The 22,703-nt window shown below is 42.0% G+C and overlaps 1 protein-coding gene across 2 annotated transcripts in view; it reads right to left on the reverse strand.

Moving 5' to 3' along the window:
- The window catches only part of SATB2 (SATB homeobox 2), a 277,520-nt gene that overhangs the window by 106,224 nt on the left and 148,593 nt on the right, over window positions 1-22,703 (reverse strand). For both annotated transcript variants that reach the window (XM_053283545.1, XM_053283544.1), the window contains exon 7: window positions 15,454-15,926. In XM_053283545.1, the coding sequence (XP_053139520.1) occupies window positions 15,454-15,926 (473 nt within the window). The remainder of the gene's footprint in view (window positions 1-15,453; window positions 15,927-22,703) is intronic.

Consider the following 22,703-nt stretch of genomic DNA (forward strand, 5'->3'; position numbering starts at 1 on the left):
CCATTGGCTACATTAGCTCATACCAACATACAGACATTTTCTTTTTTCTTTTTCTTTTTTTAAAGCTGACAAAATTATGAAATAACTAGACATGCAACTCCACAGCCCTCGTCTTACATGCAGTTATGTATGCTTGAAACCATCAAAAATCAAGTATATTGCAAGTCTGATCTGGTTAAGCACACAAAACTGGGCAGAGGCTCACAGCCTACAATTCTATAGAAAAGACTGAAACCTATAATTGAACTTTTATTGGTTAAATACTTACCCAAGCTCATGAAGACAGCTTACATTCTCAAACTGGAAATTTTAAGAGGCATTCTCTTCCAAACACAACTATTATTGTGTTTGGAAGACGCGGGGGGCGGGGCGCTAGAGAAAACGTGCTACTTAATATAGGATTTGATTGTAAACAAAGCTGTGCATAATCAAGATTAGCTATCACACATCCACAGCTCCATTTCCATTTGAGACTTCTACCAATTTCTGCACTTTCTTTTAAAATTATACATGGCATCAATTTTAAAAATTAAAAATAAAACAAGAAGAGGGAAAATCAATTCTAGTTAAAATGTATCATTTTTAGAGGGAAAGTTACTGAGAGTGGTGGTCGGGAGTGTGTGTGTGTTTATTCTGGGTTTTTTAGCCATGCATGAACTTACAGAAAAGCTTTGAAAATGCCAGAAACCTTGCAATGGCAATCAGAACTTCTATGCAATCCTAAATGGTTCAATATTTTCTGTAAATCCAAAAACCAGTCATATACATTGGCCAAAATTTAGCTACTCTTTGCATATTACAGCAGCATCACGGGAACTGCTTTCCCATGGATTCATCCCACAGCACAGTAGACCACTTCATGGAGAATGGTGGCCCATGATGACTTACCTGGAACTAAAACCTGTCAACTGGATTAAGTCCAACAAAACATAACAATGGCAGACATCCAGACTAATGCTGTACTTGCACAACAAAGCTGCACTAATTTAAGGAAATCATGTAGTTGTGTGAAGTTGCAGGAATATTAAGGTTGTGCTCTTGCACTTTGGTGCAAACGTTCACTGAAAAACGTGAGGAAGAAGTTTCACAGAAGGAGGCATGCAAACATTTTTGTGTTAGTGCAATACTAGCTGCAAATGCAAGCTCCTGATTTAGTACATCTGGCTACCACAACATCCATGTGCTAGTGTTGTAGAAAGATGGAAGAGAGAAATCCAAGATGGAGAAATGAACCAAAGTTTAACTCTGTCTGTGGTATCTGAGAAAGATGCTGTGAGTGCAAAACAATAAGCAATAGCCTCTCTGTGGCTTGAATGTTGGACATGTGCAGTAGCTATAGGAATGTATCTAGCCTAGAGCACCATGATTGGTCAATGCTGATCTGAAGATGTACAATGTACGGTACTCATTCTGACCAAATATATTTGCATAACTGATAAGGCTTGGTATATAATCTGTAACCACCATTTTATGGGATTCTTCTTCTCTCACCCTGGTGATTGATGGAGACCTGCTACTGTGATCAATAAAGCTTTGACTCTGATGGAATGCTGTGGCCTCTGCCTATAATCAACCCTAGTTGGAGATTTCTCCTACACTAGCACAACATGTCTTCACAAGCGCAGTGTTAGTCTGCATGTCAGCCAAAGTGTTTATAGTGGCTGCTTTTGCACATAATGCAGAACCATGGGTCCAATGGGGGCTGTCCTTCATCACCCCTTCAGTTCTGCCTTCTGTGCTACTGGGGCCAATTAGTGTCTTCAATGATTATATTTTCAATGCCATCAATTTTAACTAGCCTGGATATTTCAGTATTCAAGGAGTGGGCAACAGAGATGTGGGGAGGGGGGACAGTTAAGTCTATTTTCTTGTTTGCATTTTTGAAAAAGAGATGGCTCCTACTCCTGTGAAAAGGAAATAGAGAACTGATTCACTGAAAACTTCATAATCATTCATTTATTTATTTATTTATTTTATTGTTAAATTTATACCCCACCTTTCATTAAGAAAATCCCAAGGCGGCTTTAGACTCAAAGATGCAATTTCAAATTCCAATTGAGTGGAGCAGGGGGAGAATTCACAAAATTTCAAAGGATTATCATAAGATATATGATATGAACAAATTAAGTTGGAAAAGCTGTATATTTTAAGTGCATTTGTTGTGGTTATTTCTTTGTATTATACCTCATAAAAACATACTGCATTGTTGTTTTCAAATGCTACATTTTATTTGTGCCTTTGGCATAGATATATCTATTTTAATGTATTGTTTATTACAATAGTTGCTAATGGCCAGTTACATGTAACATTAAATGTATCGTTTGCTTGCTTTTTCTATATGCTTGCTTTTTGTAACTTAACTAGCAGTTGCAGTGGGAGGCTGATCAGGATTGGGGCAACAGAGTGGAGAAGGTTTAACCCCTCACTCTGACACAGTGAGGCTATTATCACGTGCAGTAGAAACCGGGCTAAGAGAGTCCAGTCCGGTTTGCACAGCACGTGAGAACTGCCGGGAGTCGTGTGGCTCCCAGCAGTGGTGCGGCAGCAAACCCTCTTAGGTAGCCCACCGCTTAACCAAGGTTTCGGGTGCAGGAGAGCCCGAAAAGTGGGTTCCTGGATCATGTGTTGCCATGGTACAGCTCTGCACTGTAACAACTCATGAGTAGCCTCCCGACTAGGAGGCTACAACAAGCCTCCCAGCGTCGGGAGACTGCCCAAAAGGGAAAGCGCACTTGTTCAGTGTCTTATGGGACTCCCAGGGGCCAGGAGGCCCCCGAATCCCACCCACCCCAACCGGCTCTGTACAGGAGCCAGTAATTGTCTGGGAGGCCAATTCGGCCACCCAAGGAGGACTGCCCAATTGTCTGCAGTGAGAGTGGGTCAAGACATTTTTAGGCTCTTTGCACTGCTCATGTGAAGAGCCTTAGTATCAATCCAAGTCTCTGCCCTCCCAACTGTTTTTTCTCTGCTGGTGATAATCCCTCCAGGGGGGATGATCCAGACTGTAACCATAGCAGGGGTGAAAGATGAAAAACCCTTCCTCACCCATGTCACAGTCCTGATCCTGATCCCAGCCTAACTTATGGTTTGGCCCTGAGTTGGTAAAAGAAGTGAGTTGGCCAAAGATATAGTTGCCCTCCATAGGCCTTCCCAAAGTCAGGCAATTAGTGTTCCTATGTAGGGTTGCCAGCCCCCGTTTACTGGCCCTGCTCCTAGGATTTTAACAGTAGCCTGCTATGAAGAAATTAAGTATTTACCACAACCTTTCCCACATTCAAATTCCATCAAAGTTTTTAGAAAGCAAGAGAAATCTTCGCTTTTAACCCAAACTTTTATATGAGTGTTGTTTTTGTTGCTGCTCTGTATTTTATGGTTATCTTGTGTGTGTGTTTTAAGCTTTTAATTAGATTTGTATTTTTATATTACAATTTAATATTTTTAAATTGTAAACATTTTTATAGACTTAATTTGTTTTAAATGATTTATAAACCATTTTGGGGTTGTTTTGATGAAAAGCAGTGTAAAAATTTAACGATAAATTCATAAATTTTTGTGCAAGGTACAGCAGTTAAAAAACATTGGCAACTTTACTCAATTTTTCACAACACCTAAAATTAAAATATCATAATCTGACTGATCTTTGCAAAGCTATTTCTCCATTAACTATTTTGAAGAACATACCACTAGGAGTTCCAGTATTAGCAGCTCTTCTGAATTTACAAGCAGTCATGTAGGAATGTGATCCATGCAATTGTTTTAATGACTACAGTCTTAACGTTAAAGCAACTCAAGTAAGTAGATGGTTCTAAGGATGCATTGGAATTCCAATTAGTTGGGGTCATTTTCTTATTTTCCAATTCGGAATTCTATGTTTCCCAGTCCCAGCTTGGATCTGTAGCAAAAATGTTAGACATTTTATAGATGTGCCAGCTATGTTAATATATTCAATACATTTGTGTATAGGAAACACTCATGAATAATGTAGAGAGCTATTTTAACAAAGGGCCCATCTAGTAAGAGTGGATGACATGATGCGCAGTATGCAACAGGTAGCTCTGCACCACCTGTGCTGCTGCAGGCATCTAACACAATGCTGGCACTGTTGCACAAGAGCACTCTTATACTAGGTACATAGAATTGCACAATCGTGTTTGTGTGATGCTACAGCCACTGGACATAGTGGCCAGAGCATTGCACAAACATTATTGTGTGATTTTACATATTCACCCAAGAGCACAGCAGCACTGGGGTTGTTTTAGAGACCTGCAGAAGCAGGCTGTGCAGAACTACCTGCAGCACACTGTGCATCATGTCAGCCATTGAGCTGGATCCGAAATTACTGCCTTGTGAGCAAAGCTGCTTCCATACACAGAAGGAGAGTTGTGCCCATACAAAGATCACTTCCATTAGCATAACTCGCCTACCATGAACAGAAGGAGCTCCATTCATGGAGTGGTAAGCTAATCCTATATATAGTCTCTAATCCTATATAAATTTTAAAAAGATCTGTAACTGTTACAGAATTACTTTGGATATATGAGTGTACCTAGAGTTAGACCATTATGTTTCATAACTTGTCCTTTCTTTCAGTACTGATATAACTTTAATTCATTAACACATATTGGTATGAGTCAGAATCTTAAAACTCATTTAACTAATGCTTAACGTATATATATCTCAGGAGATATCTGCTTAGCCTTGCAACGGCAGCTCTCAGGCTGATTTGAATAAAATGTATACAGTGTGCAATGATGGGAATTCAATTTTTATTATTAAAAATGAAATGTTTTACTCCTCAAAGAAAATGCTGCTATTACATTAGCTTAATAAAGTCTCTTTTTTATTACAGTGTCTCTTTTTAGGAAGGACAACGCATGCCTGTAGGGAATTTTGAAGGAAAAGCAAGATAAACCACATGCAACTGCAAAGTAATTGTATTTACTAAGACATGTATAGTAGACCTTTTTGAAGAACAAGACATAAAGGAAGTTACACATTTTGATATCCAAACGTCTTGCAACATATTTGGATCAAGAGCGCAGAGTGTATTAGCTTGGGAAAAAGCAGGAGCCCACGTTCTGAAAGCCTGGCCTCATATACTACTTCTATTCTTTTTATTCTTCCTATTTAATACAATTCAGTTAAAATTTGAAGTGAAATTTTGGGCAGCTCCAAATTCAGTCCTGGACCAAAATATTCAAAGATTCCCCCTAAATTTTCCATTGATTACACTAGGAAGCTCCCTTAAACTGCTTTCCTATGCACACATCAGAAAATTTCTTGTGCAACAAGAAAACCAGTCAGCATAAAGGAAGATTCAGGCAATAGGATTTTGCATCAGAAAATGCCATCCTTAACTAAAAAATAATGTAAGGATATAAGAGCACTGGTCAGAGGAAGAATAATATTCTTTTTAAAATTTTCTTCATGCAGAGAAGACAAACAGAGGACATGGCTTCTAATCAAACAGTTAGACAAAAGTCTTCTAAAAGACAAAGTTTGACTTTGATCACATTCAAATGACCATATTCTTTACTTTTCTTCAAAAAATATCTCTCATCTAGGATTCAGCATAACTACATTTTCACTATTCTATAGATGTTTGCTGATATAAGTATTTATTACACTGCAGACCCTTAGTAAATAGTACAAAAATGAATTAGCATAATTTATATATCATTCTAATCAACACAGCAGATGGCACAATACAATGTTTAGGACATGATCAGTTTATTTTGCAATATTTCTATTGCAAAGGAAGGGGTCAAACTAAATGGTCTACAAGTTGCCTTCCGACCCCACATTCAGAAATTCTTAATCTTTAATACTAAATATATTGACAGTTTTTACTTGCTTCCTGTTTCGGATTCTTTCAGATTCATATTTTTCTCTATCTCTCTGCAACCATCAAGACTAGAAACCTTCATTTTGTTAAATAAATGCTGAAACTCTCGGGATTTTCCTAATGAGAGTATGGGTTACTCAAGAACACCTTACAAGTCATTTGGGGCCCACAGGCGGAAATCAACCTACAGACTCATTTTGCTGAGTCTGTAGGTTGATTTCACATTTTAAAATTAGCTGCACAATTCAAATCACATTTGGGGGGAAAACATAAGAGTAAGAAATTAAGGATTCAAAGGTTTGTAGTCAGTGTCCCTAGCACAAAGCAACAAAGTTCAGTGTGCTGGATAGTTTAAATGGGGGAATCCTAAAGCAAGGAACTGGTCTTCAGTCTTCAACTTTCAGCTCAAGTGGAAACCTAAATACTTTAATTGAGTATTTGCTTTGATCCTTCTGGTTATGAGTTATACAATAAATTCTTGGCTCCACTGAAATCAGTACTTCTATTATGTATCGATAGATTTAAATTAATATTTCACTCTTGGGCAGGGGCATAGCAAGGTTGGAGTGGGCCCAGAGACAAGATTTTAAAATGGGCCCCACGTGCTGTTCTGGTAGCTCCAGGTCTTAACACTCAAATCAATTTCGGAGGATGAATACATCTGAAGGAAGCCCGGGTGGGTGTGCGGCTGGGGGAGTCAGTCATGTGACTTGCCTCTGCCCCCCCCCCCAAGGCAGTGGGCCCCCAGACAACTGTCTCCCCCTGCCCTATTATAGTTACGCCCCTGCTCTTGGGGTATAATTGTGTACCAAAGAGCCTTTGGTACACTACTTTCTGCACCATTCTTTTTGTCATCACAATAGATATTTTGAGAAACAAATCACAAATAGTTCCATTACAATTATTCCTTCTCACATAAAAGTGAGAAGATGACTTTCTAAACAAACCTTGATATAGCAGTTTCTAGCACAACATTTGCAGCTGCATTAAAATAACATCTTTAATAGTCTTGTATGCAAAGGTCTCCAGTGTTGAGAGACTCAAGGAAGGATTTGAGAGACAGCCTGGAATGGAGCAGCCAAGGCAGAAAGTGGACATATCTCAGGATCCAGAGTTTGGTTTATCTAATTAACCTATTGCTGATCTCTAAGAATGATCTTTTATCCTCTCAGCTTCATCCAATACTCAACCTGGACTTTCCCAGACAGCAGGCTTACTGCTGGTTTACTGGAAGGTTTACAGGTTTACTGCGCATTTGAATTTGTCCAAAAAACCTGACGCAAAACATGGGATTTTTTTTAACCCCGGACATAAATCGTGCACAATGAAAAACCCAAATCATGTGTGAAGTGCTCCCCAATATTTCACACAGACTTCAGCGTGAATCCAGCCAATGTGCACACACCCTCTATTTTGAGCTAAAAGCTCCGTCCGGAAATGCTCCTGTATATTTGTGTCAACAAACCAAAGATTACAAAGACACTGTCAGTCTGCAATGACTCTCCTCCAAAGAAAACCAGAATCCAAGGGAAACTGCAGCCCCCAGAACTTCTCACCACTCAGGGAAGTTATGTAATCAAAGGGGAACGACAACATGTTCTGGGAAACATACCAACGGGGATTCAAACCAGCAATCTCTTGCTCCCTAGGCAAGTTACTTCCCTTCTGTGAGGAAATTACTTTAATTTTAATTACTTTAAATACTAAACCCTTGGGGGAAAGGGAGGTGTGGCGTCCCACCTCTTCAAGGAAAACACGGAAGCAAGCTATGTGTGAACCTACACAAAAGATAACTTGCAGTAGAGAGGGGAAGGGTTACTTCCCTAATGCTGTGTTTCATTCAAAATGGCTTCCCTCATCCGATACTCTGAGAGCTGGAAGTCCTGTGTGGGAAAGCTCTTGGAGTGTCCACTAGGGATGTGCACGAATCGGTTCGGAGGCCCTTTTATGGAACTCTGAACCATTTTGGAAGTCTGGCGGTTCTGCCAGTTTGGAGGTGGGGAGGGATAGTTTTAAGGACCGGGGAGGGTGCTCTACCCCCCCCCCACGTTTTCCCCACCAGCGCTCTGTCTAAAAACCTCCCCACGGGGTGGCAGTGTACCTCCTTGATGCCCCAGTTGGACCAGGAGTACCCAGAAGTGCCCACTGCACATACGCAATTGGTGTGCGTAAGAGCACTGGGCACTTCCAGGTATTTTGGGTCCAATGTAGGAGGTACACTGCTGCCCCATGGGACCGTTTTTAGACACAGTGCCAGTGGGAAGGAATGTGATGGGGGGGTAAGAGCACCCTCCCCAGTCTTTAAACCTATCCCCCCACCTTTGAACCAGCAGTCGCCAGTTCCATGTACACCACTAGTCTCCTCTAAAGAAGGGATCTAGGAGCACCACAGACCTTGGATAGCTCCAAGTGCAGGCAGTCAGCATTCTGGATACCGCTGAACAGGAGCACAGCAGCTAGATAAGTGAAACATTAACCTAAGTGGCTGTGCCACTTCCCTAGGGAAGGTTCTATGTCTTAAAGGAGGTTTGCTTGATTTCTTAGGCACTGACTCACTCAGCATCATAGGGTGGAAGGTCCTCAAGGGACTTCTCCGAGGATGAAATCAAAACTTGTCCTCGGGTTATGATGGAAGTGCTGGCTTGGGTTCCCCTTGTTCTGATATGGAAGGTTCCAGTGGCAAGGGGTCATCAAGGGGCTGGGTCATTGGTTCTTCCTCCTCTATCTCATCCCTGGAAGTGTCTGTCTCATATCCCAGTGGAAGGAGTGGTGGTCACAGATTCAGAGTAATGACATATCCATGGATCTGGATCCATGTCCAAGGAACCTGGACAATCTTATTGGTGCTCTTAATGTAGTCTTTTAGAGTGGACAAAGTGTTGATGGCAGCAAATGTTGGTTTTACAGGATAATGTGACATAAGAAATAACTTTCTAGCTACTTTTGTCACTACGAGATATGGTGAGTTCAGTAGATAGCTGATATGGTGAAGCCACCACAGGTGATTTTTGAGAATAGTAAGTGTATCATTCCTCTGAAATGTCATGGACAAATAGATCTTGCCTCAATGCTACCTTCTTTACTATTTAATATTTATAATAGCAAATGAATTATACTATTCAGAAAATACTCTTACCCTGCCTGAAATAAGGAATGGAAAGCACAGCTAGATCTAGTCTCATCTCTGAATTCATTTTGAGATCTCTCTTTCCTACAAATACATGTGGGTCCGCAATTTGTTCCAATGGATTTAGCCTAGTTTGGACCAAAGCTTCCTCTACTTCAGTTAACAGATTTACTCAGATGGAAGATCTCAAGGGAGAAATAATGATAGTAAAAGGGTTTTTTCAGTCTCTGAGTATGTAGGTCATTGGACTTTAAAATAAATTAGAGAATAGTTTATCTATTAAACAAGCCCCACAGTACATATTTTATGAAGCTGGACTTAATTGCAGGTTAATGTTCAACACATCACTACACAGTAGAAGGATTACATGCTAGGTCATCATCTGGTGATTAATAAAAACTATTAGCAAGTTTCTTTTAAGATTTTTCAAGAACACACATGTATTTCTGAAGACTGGACATCTGAATATTTACTTGTCAGAAATACAAGAGAGGTTAATTGCCATCTAGACTTTGCCCATTTTCTTTCATCCTTCTCTCTGGATATGGCTGTTCATTTTCATGGCTGCAGCAGCCATATCTCTGTATTAACTCTCAAAGTTATTTTCCTACTGCAACCCTATATCTTCAGACATGATCTCCTGATGTCTCACCAAGTTTTCCAACTGATCATGGCAAAGATGGAGCTCCCAAACTTATTTCAGGCTCCTCTGTCTTCCAGGCATACAACCAACATCCAATTCAATTGCCATATAAATTATAGAAGTCTGCCTTATACTGGATAAGTAGGTTTCTGAGTGGCAGCAAATCTCCAGTCTCAGACAGAGGTCTTTCATCTCTTTCCCAACCGTGCTGCCTGAGATTCTTTTAGCTGGAGACAGCAGAGATTGAACCTGGGACTTTCCGCATGCAAAGCACATAACCAAATTATGGCAACCCCTCACCCCACCCCGAATGAGCTTCCATAACTCAGAAGGACAACCTCTGTTCTGGAAAACCTCATTAGAAGATAACAGGCAGGAAAAAAGCAGAAACAATAAGGAAGGAAAACAGCACTGAAACAAACTAACCAAAATTACACCTGAGATAACGACCCAAATTTGCCAAGTCTCGATTCAGCATTCCAAATACTGGCTGACATCCTGACTGAGTGCTCACACAGCAGCCTATAAGAATGTGGCAGGATCATCCCATCTGACTCCATTATCCATGTGTTGCTTCATCTGCTTCCGTGACCCATGCGTTGTTCAGCAACAGAACAAGCAGGCACTTTTTCTGGAAGGCCTGCATTCCCAAAGTCCTCTGTCACAACAGAAACAGGTTGCTGCCCTCAGATGGGCAAATGCAGCAATGGGGCCAGTCACGTGGTGTTCATGTAGCTGCCATTTACTAGGGATATGCATGAACCTGTTCAGAGGCCCTTTTACGGGTCTCCGAACAGATTCGAACAGCTGGTGGTTTGGCCAGTTCAAAGGCGGGGGGGCACAACTTTAAGGGTGGGGGAGGGTCACTTCCCCCCCCCCAGCCATGTTTCCCCCACTGGTGCTCTGCAGGGCAGCAGTGTACCTCCCTGCTGCCCCATTCCCTCCTCAGTCTGGAAGTCACTGGAAGTACCCCGCATGCATGTGGGGGAAAGGCAGCGCAGGGGGGAAGGCGGGGGGGGGGAGGCGGCGGGGGGGGAGTGCATCTTCCCTCACCCTTAATGGTGTCTCCCTTGCCTTAAAACTGGCCCTGCCAATTCCATGCACATCCCTACTGTTTACCCACTTGCTTTGTTAGGATGTCAGCCACTAGATTTAGGCTACTGTGAAAAAGTCAGGAGAGGTATACTTAATGGCTGGAGATTACAGTCACATAGCAAGGGTGAGTAATTTCCTCTGCAAAGAGTTATCTCCTCTGCAAATGTTACAGGATAGCAGAGCACATGGACAGTTTCTGTGAAACTACAACAATATTAATCTTATTGCTGTTCTTGATATCTCACATTGTTCACAACCATGTTCAACTGTTTCACTTATTCAGTTTTACACTTATTCAAATGTTATAATTCACATATTATAGTGAAATTGGCAGTTTTCACCCAGAATATTTGTTACCCTAGGAACAGAGGGGTTTTTGTTCTGTTTTACTACAGACCTGAGTACTATCAATATTGCTTTAACAATCTTGCTAAAATACTTCTTTTTATTCAGCAACAGTAGTAGAAAATCCACAAAGCCTATATTACCACTGACCTCTTGCTCAAGTTCAAAGTATGTCATTTTGTAAATACTATCTATGCTTATAATACTGGGCTTTATATATATACAGAACAGGTTATGATCCCAGAGGGATGACATGCTTTTCCAAATTAAAAGCAGCATTTTAAAAAAGGAAATACTCATGCATTCCACTATAATTTTTATTTGATATCCTCAAGGCTAACCCGAAAAACGCAGTCATGTTGATTGAAAGTGAATGTTTTTGCTGGCTGTAGCCATCTTATGAATTTAACAGCAACAAGGAAGCAATGAAAATATGCTGCAAACGTTAATTAGTTCCCACATAACATGGCATTTCCAGCAGGGCAATGCCAAAGAAAATCATTAATCCAGACAATTGGCCTGTGCTGTTTAAGGAGTCAAATTCCAAGTGATGGAAGGATAGAAGATACTGCCATCTTTGTTCTATACCTTGACTATTTAATGCTTTAACACTGAAGAATGGAGCTGAATGTATGCTATTATTAGAATTGGCTAGAATTGCAACCTTATATATTGGTTAACAGAAGCACAAATATACACAGATGGATATAGTCAGGGCCTAACTATAATTGGGTGGATGTGTTCAGAGAACACAAGATGCCCCAGGCCCCTCACCTGCCTCCTCCCCCAGATTACCTGCTGCTTCTTGCACCCGTGAGGATCCCCGATCACCTGCCGCCTCTATGGTAGCTCCACTGAGCCCTCGGATTCAGTAGATGTCACCATGTGGCTTGGTTCTGTTTGCTGGCAGCAGCATAGTATAATGACATAATGGGAAACAAACAGAAACAAGCTGCACTATGGCAGCTACTGAGACTGAGAGCTTGGAGTGGGCTTAATGGAAATACTGTGGAGGTTGCAGGTGAGCACGGAGCTCATTCAGAGGCAAGAGGCAGCAGGCAATTCGGGGGCAGGGAGCTGAACTGGGGGTGGCAGCACCGCATCCAACTTGAACATGGGTTGCTGCCAATGTCACTAGAGCCCTGGATAGTAAAGATAAGCATAATTTATTTATTCTGGGAGCTTTACTGTGCATTAGAACCACATATACCAATAATGAGTGCTATCACTCTGGAAGTGAAACACGGCTGCTCAACAATATCATAATGGTTTCGACACACACAGAATGCAGGAATCCCTAGATGTGCATAGATAGATAGATAGATAGATAGATAGATAGATAGATAGATAGATAGATAGATAGATAGATATTCAAATTAAAAGAAAAATCAAGTCCCAAAATGGCTCTGTGAGCTTCCAGAACCTTAAGGAACGTTGAAAGCACAGATATTTTAAAAATGCAAATCTTTGTTAAGACAGGGGAGCTCCTGTCTTTGCTGTTACTTTTAGTAAGGGATGAGGGAAAGAGATAAAACTGCTACTACCAATCACAGCAGTGCTGCTATGTTTGGAAATCCTGGATTTCTCCATTGTTTTCTATGGGTAACTCTCACTTCCACCCCAGGGAAAGGCAAAAGGGGGTCTAAAGGTATCATAAATCAGGCAGGTTGTGTGAGTCTATCACTTATGTCAATGGCTGAGAGCAATTGAGACATGGAATGTTAAGTCCATTGGAGAAAAAACACAAGGAAATGGAAGGGAGGGGAGGGGAAGAGAGGAAATTGGCCTCCTCAAGCCAATTGTTATACTTCCTATAACAGCTTATAAGAAGTACTCTGGAGGAGAAAACTTGGGTTGGGAAGTAGAAAGGCCTCCCTCTTGTATTATATAGAGATGTTTTAGGAAGAAGGAAAGGAACAAGGATACTTTTTCCCCTTTTCCATTCTCAATAACCACCATCTCTATCATTATCCCCACCTTCATTCTGAATCTGATTCCTGAGGTGATGGAACCAGAACTAGACCCAGTCCCAGACAGAAGCTCCCTAAAAAACAGCACCCTCAGAACCCAAGCTCACCAAACGTGTAGGCCCCTTTGACAACTTTGTACTAGTGCCAGCAACAAATAAGGCAAGATCTGGTACAAAGGAGGAGAGATTCCAGGCCATAAGGCTACCTTTTTTAGGGTTATATTCTCCAGGCAGAGAGATGCAGAGCCCAGGAGGGATAGCCTGCACTCAAGAGGTATTTAAGGGCTCAGTCTTCCTCTCACTGTTGTAAGAGCAACTTGTTCTTCGGAGCTATCCATGGTACTGCAACCTCAATTTGCCTTGCCTTGCTTCTCTTCTCAGAGCTTGTGGGTTCTGATCTTCATAACAGAACTGGACAACCCCCACACTATATATCAATAAAAATCCTGAGGTTGAGGACGAGCAGCCAGTCTGAAACCTGATCCTCTAGAACAATATAACATAGTAGAGGAAGACTTTAAGTAACTGGCAAAGAGAATGACGTCCTTTTCCCTTTCCCCTCTCCTAAAATCCCCTCCCCACCAACACTGTAAGCCTTGAATAGCACTACAGGATTCCTGTTCCAGGCCAGCTGATGCTCTGAATGTAGGAGTGGAGGACACATTTTTTTGTCGGTCCAACTTGTAAATAATAGCAGCAGCATTTACGTAGTGCATTGCTAGTTCTCAAAGAGTTTCATATACATTAAAGGTAAAGTGTGCCATCAAGTCAATTTCGACTCCTGGCGCCCACAGAGCCCTGTGGTTTTCTTTGGTAGAATATAGGAGGGGCTTACCATTGCCTCCTCCCACGCAGTATGAGGTGATGCCTTTCAGCATCTTCCTATATCACTGCTGCCCAATATAGTACCAGCAGGGATTCGAACCGGCAACCTTCTGCTTGTTAGTCAAGCATTTCCCCGCTGCGCCACTTAAGGTGGCTAAATGTGTGTAAAACTGCATATCATATGCACAAATGAACAAAGACCCAATAGCAGCTTCTCCAAGGGAAAAGCAGTTTTAGAAAGAATTTTGGAAGGAGAAATTGAACAGGGAGTTTAAAGTATTTAAAATAAATGCTGAACTCTTTCCCCATCTGCCACACCTCTGCTCCAGTTTTGCCCACAGGCTTCCCACCACCATGTGCAGAGTTCCAGGCACATAATTACCATTGCAACCACGCATTTAGAAATTCATGGGGCAGGGGATGATTTGGAGAAACAGCAGACAGGGGACATGTAAAGCAACTTCCCCATCTTCTCCACTCCAAATCACACCCTTCCAAAGCTGATTTTCCCTAGGAAAAGCAGCTTGCCAGGCTTCTGTTACATACATATACACATACTATATAGCTATTTCTCAAGGCCCAACCTACACATTATATGAGTTCCTTCCATGATTATTTCCCCCACAGCTTCCCCTGACCATTGCAAAGCAACCTCAGTCCAAGCTGTAGCTGAGCAGATGAAAGGCAGATGGGGAGAGGTTGCTTAATTCTACCCCTGACCTGGAGGCCATTAACCCCTGTAGCCCCGACCCGCCGGTAGTCGGTAGTAGTGTGACTGGCCGATCTGGCTGCCCAGGGCTGCACGACTGCTCGTCTGTGGGGAGAGCGGGCTAGGCCCACTCTCTCCACAGAACCCTCCCAGGTTCTACACATGGATCGTGTGTAGAGCCTCAATGTGTATTTGAACTTAAATGACCAAATTTTACCCTTGATCTAAATAGCCTTTTGAGAGCAAATGTCATGTTTTTCTTATAGTATGTTCATTTGGAAATGAAGCATTGCAAAATTAACATCGCTATCTCAAATACATACTGATTTAAACACACAAGAACATAAGGTTGTGGGTGGGGAATACACAGCCTAAAGAGGTATTGATTGAAGACCAGGACTGTTCTAGATTCACTGGGTGTACTAAGAACCATACAAAGATATTAGATCACATAGGGTAGCATCCAGCCCTTTGGCACAGTGCTATGGAATGGAATGAAGGTGCTATGTTGTTGGCAGAAGCTCCTTCTGTAAATAGTCGTACTCACGCAAGGGGTTCATGTGTAAACGGAACTCTCCTTTTCATGGAAGGAGCTCCCACAGGTCTTGCATGCACCAAAGGTCTCAATGACACTCAGAGAGAATCTTTTGGGATTATCCCCATGCCCATCCTCCCAGTTGGGAAAGCAAAAGAGAGGAAATTTCTAAAATCTCATATTCCGCTGATCATCGACAACAGGCTTCATGTGTATATTCAAAATTATAATTGCAAAAGATTCATTAAAAAATTAAAGACATTATTTTGCAGATGTGCTTCTTGTAATGTCATCGTTTTGTTAATATATAACATTTTTGTGCTTTTGAAAAGGAAAAGGGACGGGAATAAAAATAAATACCTGTGTCCGATTGAAAGCCACTCTTGCAAAAACAGCTTGAGATACACTGGCTCTCTTCAACTCATCCCTGACCTGCTGGTAGATATCAGGAGAGACCTCCACTGATGAGTTCGTTGGTTCTGGTTTGACGGTTCTAGGGATGGGTGGATGATTTAGAAACTGTTGGTTAATAGCTTGTGGGTGTTGATGAGCCAGTAGTCGACTTACTGCAATCTGCTGATTTATCAGGTGGGCCATTGCTATTTGCTGTCTCACAAGCTGTGGACTGAGTTGAGGTGAAAGAAGACCAGGACTCATGATTGGCTGCAATGTTGGCACTTGGTTTCTGACTGGAGTACTATGGTGAATTTGGCCATGAGGAGACTGTTCATTTGTCTTGCCCAAGGTTGCCAGTTGGTTGATATTTGGTAAGTGCATGGGACGTTGACCCAATACACAATATTCTGACAGGCTGTCTCTGTCAACTCTTTCCACTGTTGAAATAAATAAGACAGAATAAGTATATCATAATTTGCATGGAATAAACAGATACAATTGGCAGTGCCTCCAGTTTTGTGCCAAGAAAGCTAATGCTATAATACTCTACAAAAGTAAAATTCATAATGTATATCCCTCTGTAAATTGTATATGCAGTAACAGTTATATTTAAAAGATATCAACATAAAAACAACACCCAAAATACATTAAAACACAGAATTTTAAGAGCTGGATTTGCTGCTTGCTTCAGTCCTCCAACCAAGCCACTGATGATCATACTATTGTTTTCCAGCTACAACAGCAAAGTCAAGACTGAACATCCAAACACTTCAACCTCAACTGAGAGATAGCTGTGGGCAACAAGGTTAGCATATGACTCATAACTCACCAGGAAAAATCAAATGCAGTGGTCCCGTATAGGGTGCAAGAATACATTCTCCTACCAACATCAAGAAAGACAGGATTATGCACTTCTAGCTAGACTGTGCAGAGGCAATCAGAATAATACTGGATAAATACTAATTTAAAAAAAACACAACTAATACCAATATTAAAAAGAAAAGTTGCTCTGGTAAGAACTAATCTGCCTATTTTCCTTTTACTATAATCTTAATTGATAATTACCATCATCACAAGTTAGAGCACTTGTGCCTCAAAAGATCAGGCATCCACCATCTTGAATTAGAGTGGATGACATAAACACAAACTATGCCACTGAAGTGTCTCTAGAGCTGTAGCAAATTTGGTTCAAATTGGTTAGGCAGTTCACAAGTTAACTCATTTGCACCTCAAACATTCATGCATCCAGCATCTTGAATTGGGTTGGATGACATCCTCACAAACGATGCTGTTGAGGTGTCCCTATGTGTCCATACAACTGTACGAAATTTGGTTCAAATCAGTCTAGGCATTGCAAAGTTGATAGAGGGACACCACACACATACACACACACACAATGCTGGGTTATCTTATAAGCTTACTTTCCTTAAGGAAAGTAAACTAAAAATTCAATACACCAATAAAAGTCACAGGCGCAATAAGAAAACACTATCTTTTTCAGTGAGCAAAGGCTTTCTGGAATAGGACATTATTTCTCCACCTCACATGCAATAGGATGCCATGCAGGAAAGCTTGGGTGGAATCAACAGGCTGGATCCAGATTCATGTTGCACTTGTGTGGTGAGAAAAATTGATTATGATCAATTGAGTTGATTACTGTAACGCGCTCTACGCGGGGCTGCCCTTGAAGAATATCCGGAAACTGCAGCTAGTGCAAAACACGGCAGCTAGGGTTTTATCCAGAGCTGCCTGATGGGAGCACATCACACCCATTCTGAAAGAGTTGCACTGGCTGCCAGTTCGTTTCCAGGTCCAATTCAAGGTGCTGGTTTTGACCTTTAAAGCCCTAAACCAGGCTTCCCCAAACTGCGGCCCTCCAGATGTTGCTGAACTACAACCCCCAGCATACCCAGCCACAATAAATTGTGGCTCGGGATGCTGGGAGTTGTAGTTCAGCAACATCTGGAGGACCGCAGTTTGGGGAAGCCTGCCCTAAACGGTTTGGGCCCGGGGTATCTGAGGGACCGCCTGCTCCCAAAGGTTGCTGCCCGCTCGACGAGGTCATCTGTGGGGGCTCTGCTCCGAGTGCCGACAATGAGGAAGGCTCAGCTGTCGTACACTTGGGACAGGGCATTCTCTGTTGCTGCCCCCAGACTCTGGAATGCTCTCCCAGTGGCCATTCACTCCTCAGACTCCATCACAGTTTTTAGAAAGCTTGTTAAATCTTGGCTTTTTATCCAGGCTTTTACATGATTGTTTTTATTGCTGCCTCTATGTGTTTTTACCTGTGTAGTTTTTTATGCTTGTATTTTATTGGTTTTAAATTTGGTTTGCTTTTATGTTTTTAGCTTAATATTTTTATTGTCATTTTATTGTATGTTTTTAAACTTTTGTAAACTGCCTTGAGGTTGTTTTTAATGAAAGGTGGTATATAAATGCAACAATAAATAAATTAAATTTAAAAAATGCATACCTCTAAATGGTTTGCACTACTTCACAACATGGCATAATCACTAATAAAAAACCTTTTCTGGAACGTACATAATTACCGTATTTATAAAAATAGATGATGATTCTAACTTTAAGCCAACCCCCATTAAAAATACAGGTTAAATACAGGTTATACTGTATTTACCTGAAAGGAAGAGGACTGAATTTAAGATGGCTCCCTGATTTCTAACATCAAAGAACTTGGAAAAAACCTTGTCTTGGATACTGGTAAATACTGTAGCTGGCACAACAATTTTACCACCACAAGAACTAGTCTGGAACAGAGTTACTTTGTTACTTTGTACTGGACTGTAACTCAGTGGAAGAGCATCTGCTTTGCATGCAGAAGGTCCCAGATTCAATCAATGGCATCTCCAAGTAGGGCTAAGCAAGAATCCTGCCTGAAACCTTGGAAAGCCACTGCCAGTCAGTGTAGACAATACTAAGCTAGATGGACCAATGTTCGGACTAAAACAGCAGCTTTCTATGTTCCTAACATGCTTAAGTGCTAGCACAACACGAGTCTGGATCCTACTCAGTTTGGTTCATCTTGAGGACTGCAGGGTCTTCACTGCTGAGGGGAGGGAGATAGTGGCAGTAGAGAAAAGGCAGGCATTGGACATACTCCAGGCTCCTCAACTATTTTCCCTCTCCCACGATATCCCCAAGCAGAAGGGGCTAGTCATTTGCTGGTCATCTGATCAGGCTGGTCATTTGACCCAGCAAATGAGCAGTCTGTGCAGCTAAAGTTAAAGCTAGGGTTCCACACATCTCAGCTGGGGTTAAGCACCAAAGTCATACTTTGCCTAAAATCCTAGGGCTGGCCCTGTGTTCTGGACACTCTGTGCACCACTACCACAGTCAGATCCATGCTCCTAAATGAACTGTGGAATAGACATTGAGATCATGCACATGACCTCTGGCAGCCACTGCTAAGCGCTGCGGGGAAGACAGGAGCTCAGCAGCAGAGGAGCAGCGGGAGCCCTCCTCTCCGCCACGCCACGTTCCCACACGAGCCATGGCACAGCAAAAGCAGGAGCTGGGAGCAGGAGAACCTCCAGCTCCCGCATCCCAGAGTGCCATGCAGCATGAGCTCAGGAGCTGCCCTCACTAGAGCAGCCACCGCACTTGGCACGGCCACTCCACCCCCTCCCTGCTCGCTGCCAGAAACGGCAGCGAGCTGGGGCGAGCCTTTTAACCTGGCAGCGATCATGCACACAGTCACCTGCCAAGGTTAAACTAACCAAAGGCTAAACACCAGGTTTAAAAGTCAGACTAGCAGGGGCAGATGCACAAGTGCAAGCGCAAGCGCTGGAATCAGAAGCGATCCTGGTGCTCCACAATAGCAGCCCAACCCAAGTTGGGCTGCTCTAGCCTGGGTTGCACTGCTCATGTGAATGGCTTCATCCCGTTGCCTCAGCAATTTAGACAACACATTTTTAGTAGGGATGCAAAAGCGCAAGTGGTTCTCATATATTAATTCCTGCTTATGCACAACTTCCAAATGATCCATAAGAAATTTCCAAGACTTCAACTTAATTATAAAAACTCAGTTTTGTCAAAGTACGTGCATGCAATGAGATGTTTCTCTTTAAGGCTTAGTCATCACAAACACACACACACACACACACCCCTACACAAACCTTACTATAAAATCAAAACACCTGATATTTTATTTTCTTTCAACAAATAAAATATGAAACAAAATTATGCCCTCATTTATACAGCTGTAAATCAGAGGAGTTTACCCCAATGTAAAGATTAGCCCTTTTTACTAATTATTATTTTAAAATAGTTACCTAAAACTGTTAATTAATGCAGTGAAATATATTTGAAATTTTGAAGAAGAAAAAACAGAAATACATTTCTGAGTTGAAGCTATTCTTGCCAAGTTTCCACACATATCCAGTTTTTAAGCCAAGTTATATACCCCCTGTAAAAATAAAGTTTAAAATGGAAATGTTGCTAGGCCATTAACCTTTTCATCGCTAGTTGGTACAGCAATCACACACACATTATCTGGCTAGTTTTCACAACTGTGCATTTCCCTTTATTACCAGGACCTTTTTGCACCACCACAACAGAAACCCACACCAGAAACACACTTCTATTTATTTAAAACCATTTCTGTATAATTTTCAATGTCCCAATAAGAACTATATATTGCGTGGAAAATGTCATTACCCCCAACATTTTCCAATCTGTTGGCAGACAATGTCAGTTTCCAACAAAGATGCTCAGGTCATAATCCACATTTTTAGCATCCTATCCACTTGAAGCCAGTAGACTGTCCACCCACCAATGGTAAATTGGGTTCTGTTAACTATACTAGATAGTTTGGTAATGGTTTAGGTAAAACATATTTAAATATATAACATATTTAAATATTTATATATTTAAATATGTTTTACCTCCTTTCTATTAGTCATCCTGTTAGAGTTGTATCTCCCTATAGACCAATTTTAGATATAGATTGCACTAAATTGCTTATATTAGTTGTTTTATCAGTTTTATTAGTCTTATCAGCTGTCTTCCCTTATTTTTTAGCTATCCCGCTTATACCTCTTAGTATATCTTATAGCTTATTTTAAATATTTTCTACTACTTAGACATTTTTATATTCATTTGTAGTTATATGCATTTACCTATGCTGGTCTTTGACCGTAATAAAGTTGATTGATTGAACAAGTTGTTCTAGTAAGAACTTATCAGCCTACTTTCCTTTCACTGTCTCTACATCTTCTGGACTAAATTTGGTGCAAATCGAGGTCCACAAGTTAGATCTCTTGCACCTCAAATGTTTATGTGTCAGCCAACTTGGATTGGGGTGGATGCCATCATGACAAACTGCACCATCGAGGCATTCCTGTGTGTCACTCACTATAGGTGTTCCAAATTTGGTTCAAATTGGTTAGACAGTCCTCAAGTTAGTGCACTTGCGCCTCAAATGTTTATGTGTCCACCATCTTGAATTGGGGTGGATGACATCATCACAATCTTCGCTGTTGAGGAGTCCCTATGTGTCCCTACAGCTGTGCCAAATTTGGTTCAAAACAGTTAAGCGGTTCACAAGTTAATTCACTTGCGCCTCAAAAGTTTATGGTTCCACCATCCTGAATCACGGTGGATTACATAATCACTAACTACACCACTGACGTATCCCTGTGTGTCACTCACTACAACTGTTCCTAATTTGGTTCAAATCAGACAGTCCACATATTAGCCTGCTTGTGCCTCAAACATTCAGGTGGCCACCATCTTGAATTTGAGTGGATTACATCATCACACACCACGCCATTTGGGCATCCCTATGTGTCCCTACAGCTGTAGCAAATTTGGTTCAAATTGGCTAGGTGGTTCACAAGTTACTCCACTTGTGCCCCAAACGTTAATATGTCCGCCATCTTGAATCAGGGTGGATGACATCATCACAAACTATGCCATTGAGGTGTCCCTATGTGTCCCTACAACTGTACCCGATTTGGTTCATATTGGTCCAGGCATTGCGGATTTGATGCAGGGGACGACACAGGGTCACATGGACACAAACACAGAATGCATGGTGATCTCATAAGCCTACTGGAAAGTAGGCTAATAAAAAGGAGCTCCTGAAAGCCTTAAATCTCCTCACTCCTATCTTAGTATGGAGTCACAGTACCGTTTCCAGCCTCAAGGAGACAGTTCTGCTATAGTATGCTCCAGTGGGTATGCTCTTTCATAAGTTACATAATTACTAACCACAACTTCATAAATTGTAGAACCACTCCAGAGCCTGGGAAGTGCTTTTCATGTGGTAACCTATTTTAAAACCGTGATTACTTAATTACTTATTTATTTTAATCACAAACCATTCAAACCCAATTATAAGCAAGGGGGTATTTTAGGAAATATCATTGCCAATCAAGGAGGTCATTCACACAAGCGAAAACTATGTTCTGCCCAGGTTTTGGAGCTGTGTGTGCTCCCAATTTTCAGTTATGTGGGTGCAAACAACTAGGTAGGAGGAGGGAGAAGTGATTATGTCGAAGCAAGGTCGGAGGTCCATAACTGAATGATCAGTTATGAGATCATTGTGTGAATGATCTCAACATTTAACTTTGTGTCTACCCCCGACTTTTCAACAATGTTGTTTACTGTCTGGTCTCTGGCCAAAAGAAGTGTATTTACACATCTGTGATTGATGGGGTCAAAGGGAGAGTTCTAGGGATGTGCACGGAACCACGGTCCAGCGGTCCGGCACTGGTGGGGGGGGCTCTTTAAGGGCAGGGAAGGGTGTGCTTACCGTCCCCGCCACGTTTACCCCGCCGGCGCATTCATTTTGTAAAGCTTTTGGGGTGGCAGGATACCTCCCTGCAGCCCCTTCCCCCAGTCGTCGGCAAAAGGCTTCAAAAAGCCTTTTGCGCGTGCGCACGTCACACACGTCACGTCTCCGTGTCACGTGCACGCGTGCATCGCAGAGACGTGCCGTGCGCGCGTGCCATGCGCACGCGCAAAAGGCTTTTTGAAGCCTTTTGCCGACGACTGGGGGAAGGGGCAGCAGGGAGGTATCTGCCGCCCCAAAAGCTTTACTAAACGAACGTGCCGGTGGGGGAAACACAGCGGGGGGGTAAGTACACCCTCCCCCACCCTTAAAGAGCCCCATACACCAGTGCCAGACCGCCCTCATGTCCGGACAGGTTTGGAGGCCTTCAGAATGGCCTCCGGGCTCATCCCTAGAGAGTTCC

This window comes from Hemicordylus capensis, chromosome 1 (assembly GCF_027244095.1).
Source record: "Hemicordylus capensis ecotype Gifberg chromosome 1, rHemCap1.1.pri, whole genome shotgun sequence".
Taxonomy (NCBI): domain Eukaryota; kingdom Metazoa; phylum Chordata; class Lepidosauria; order Squamata; family Cordylidae; genus Hemicordylus; species Hemicordylus capensis.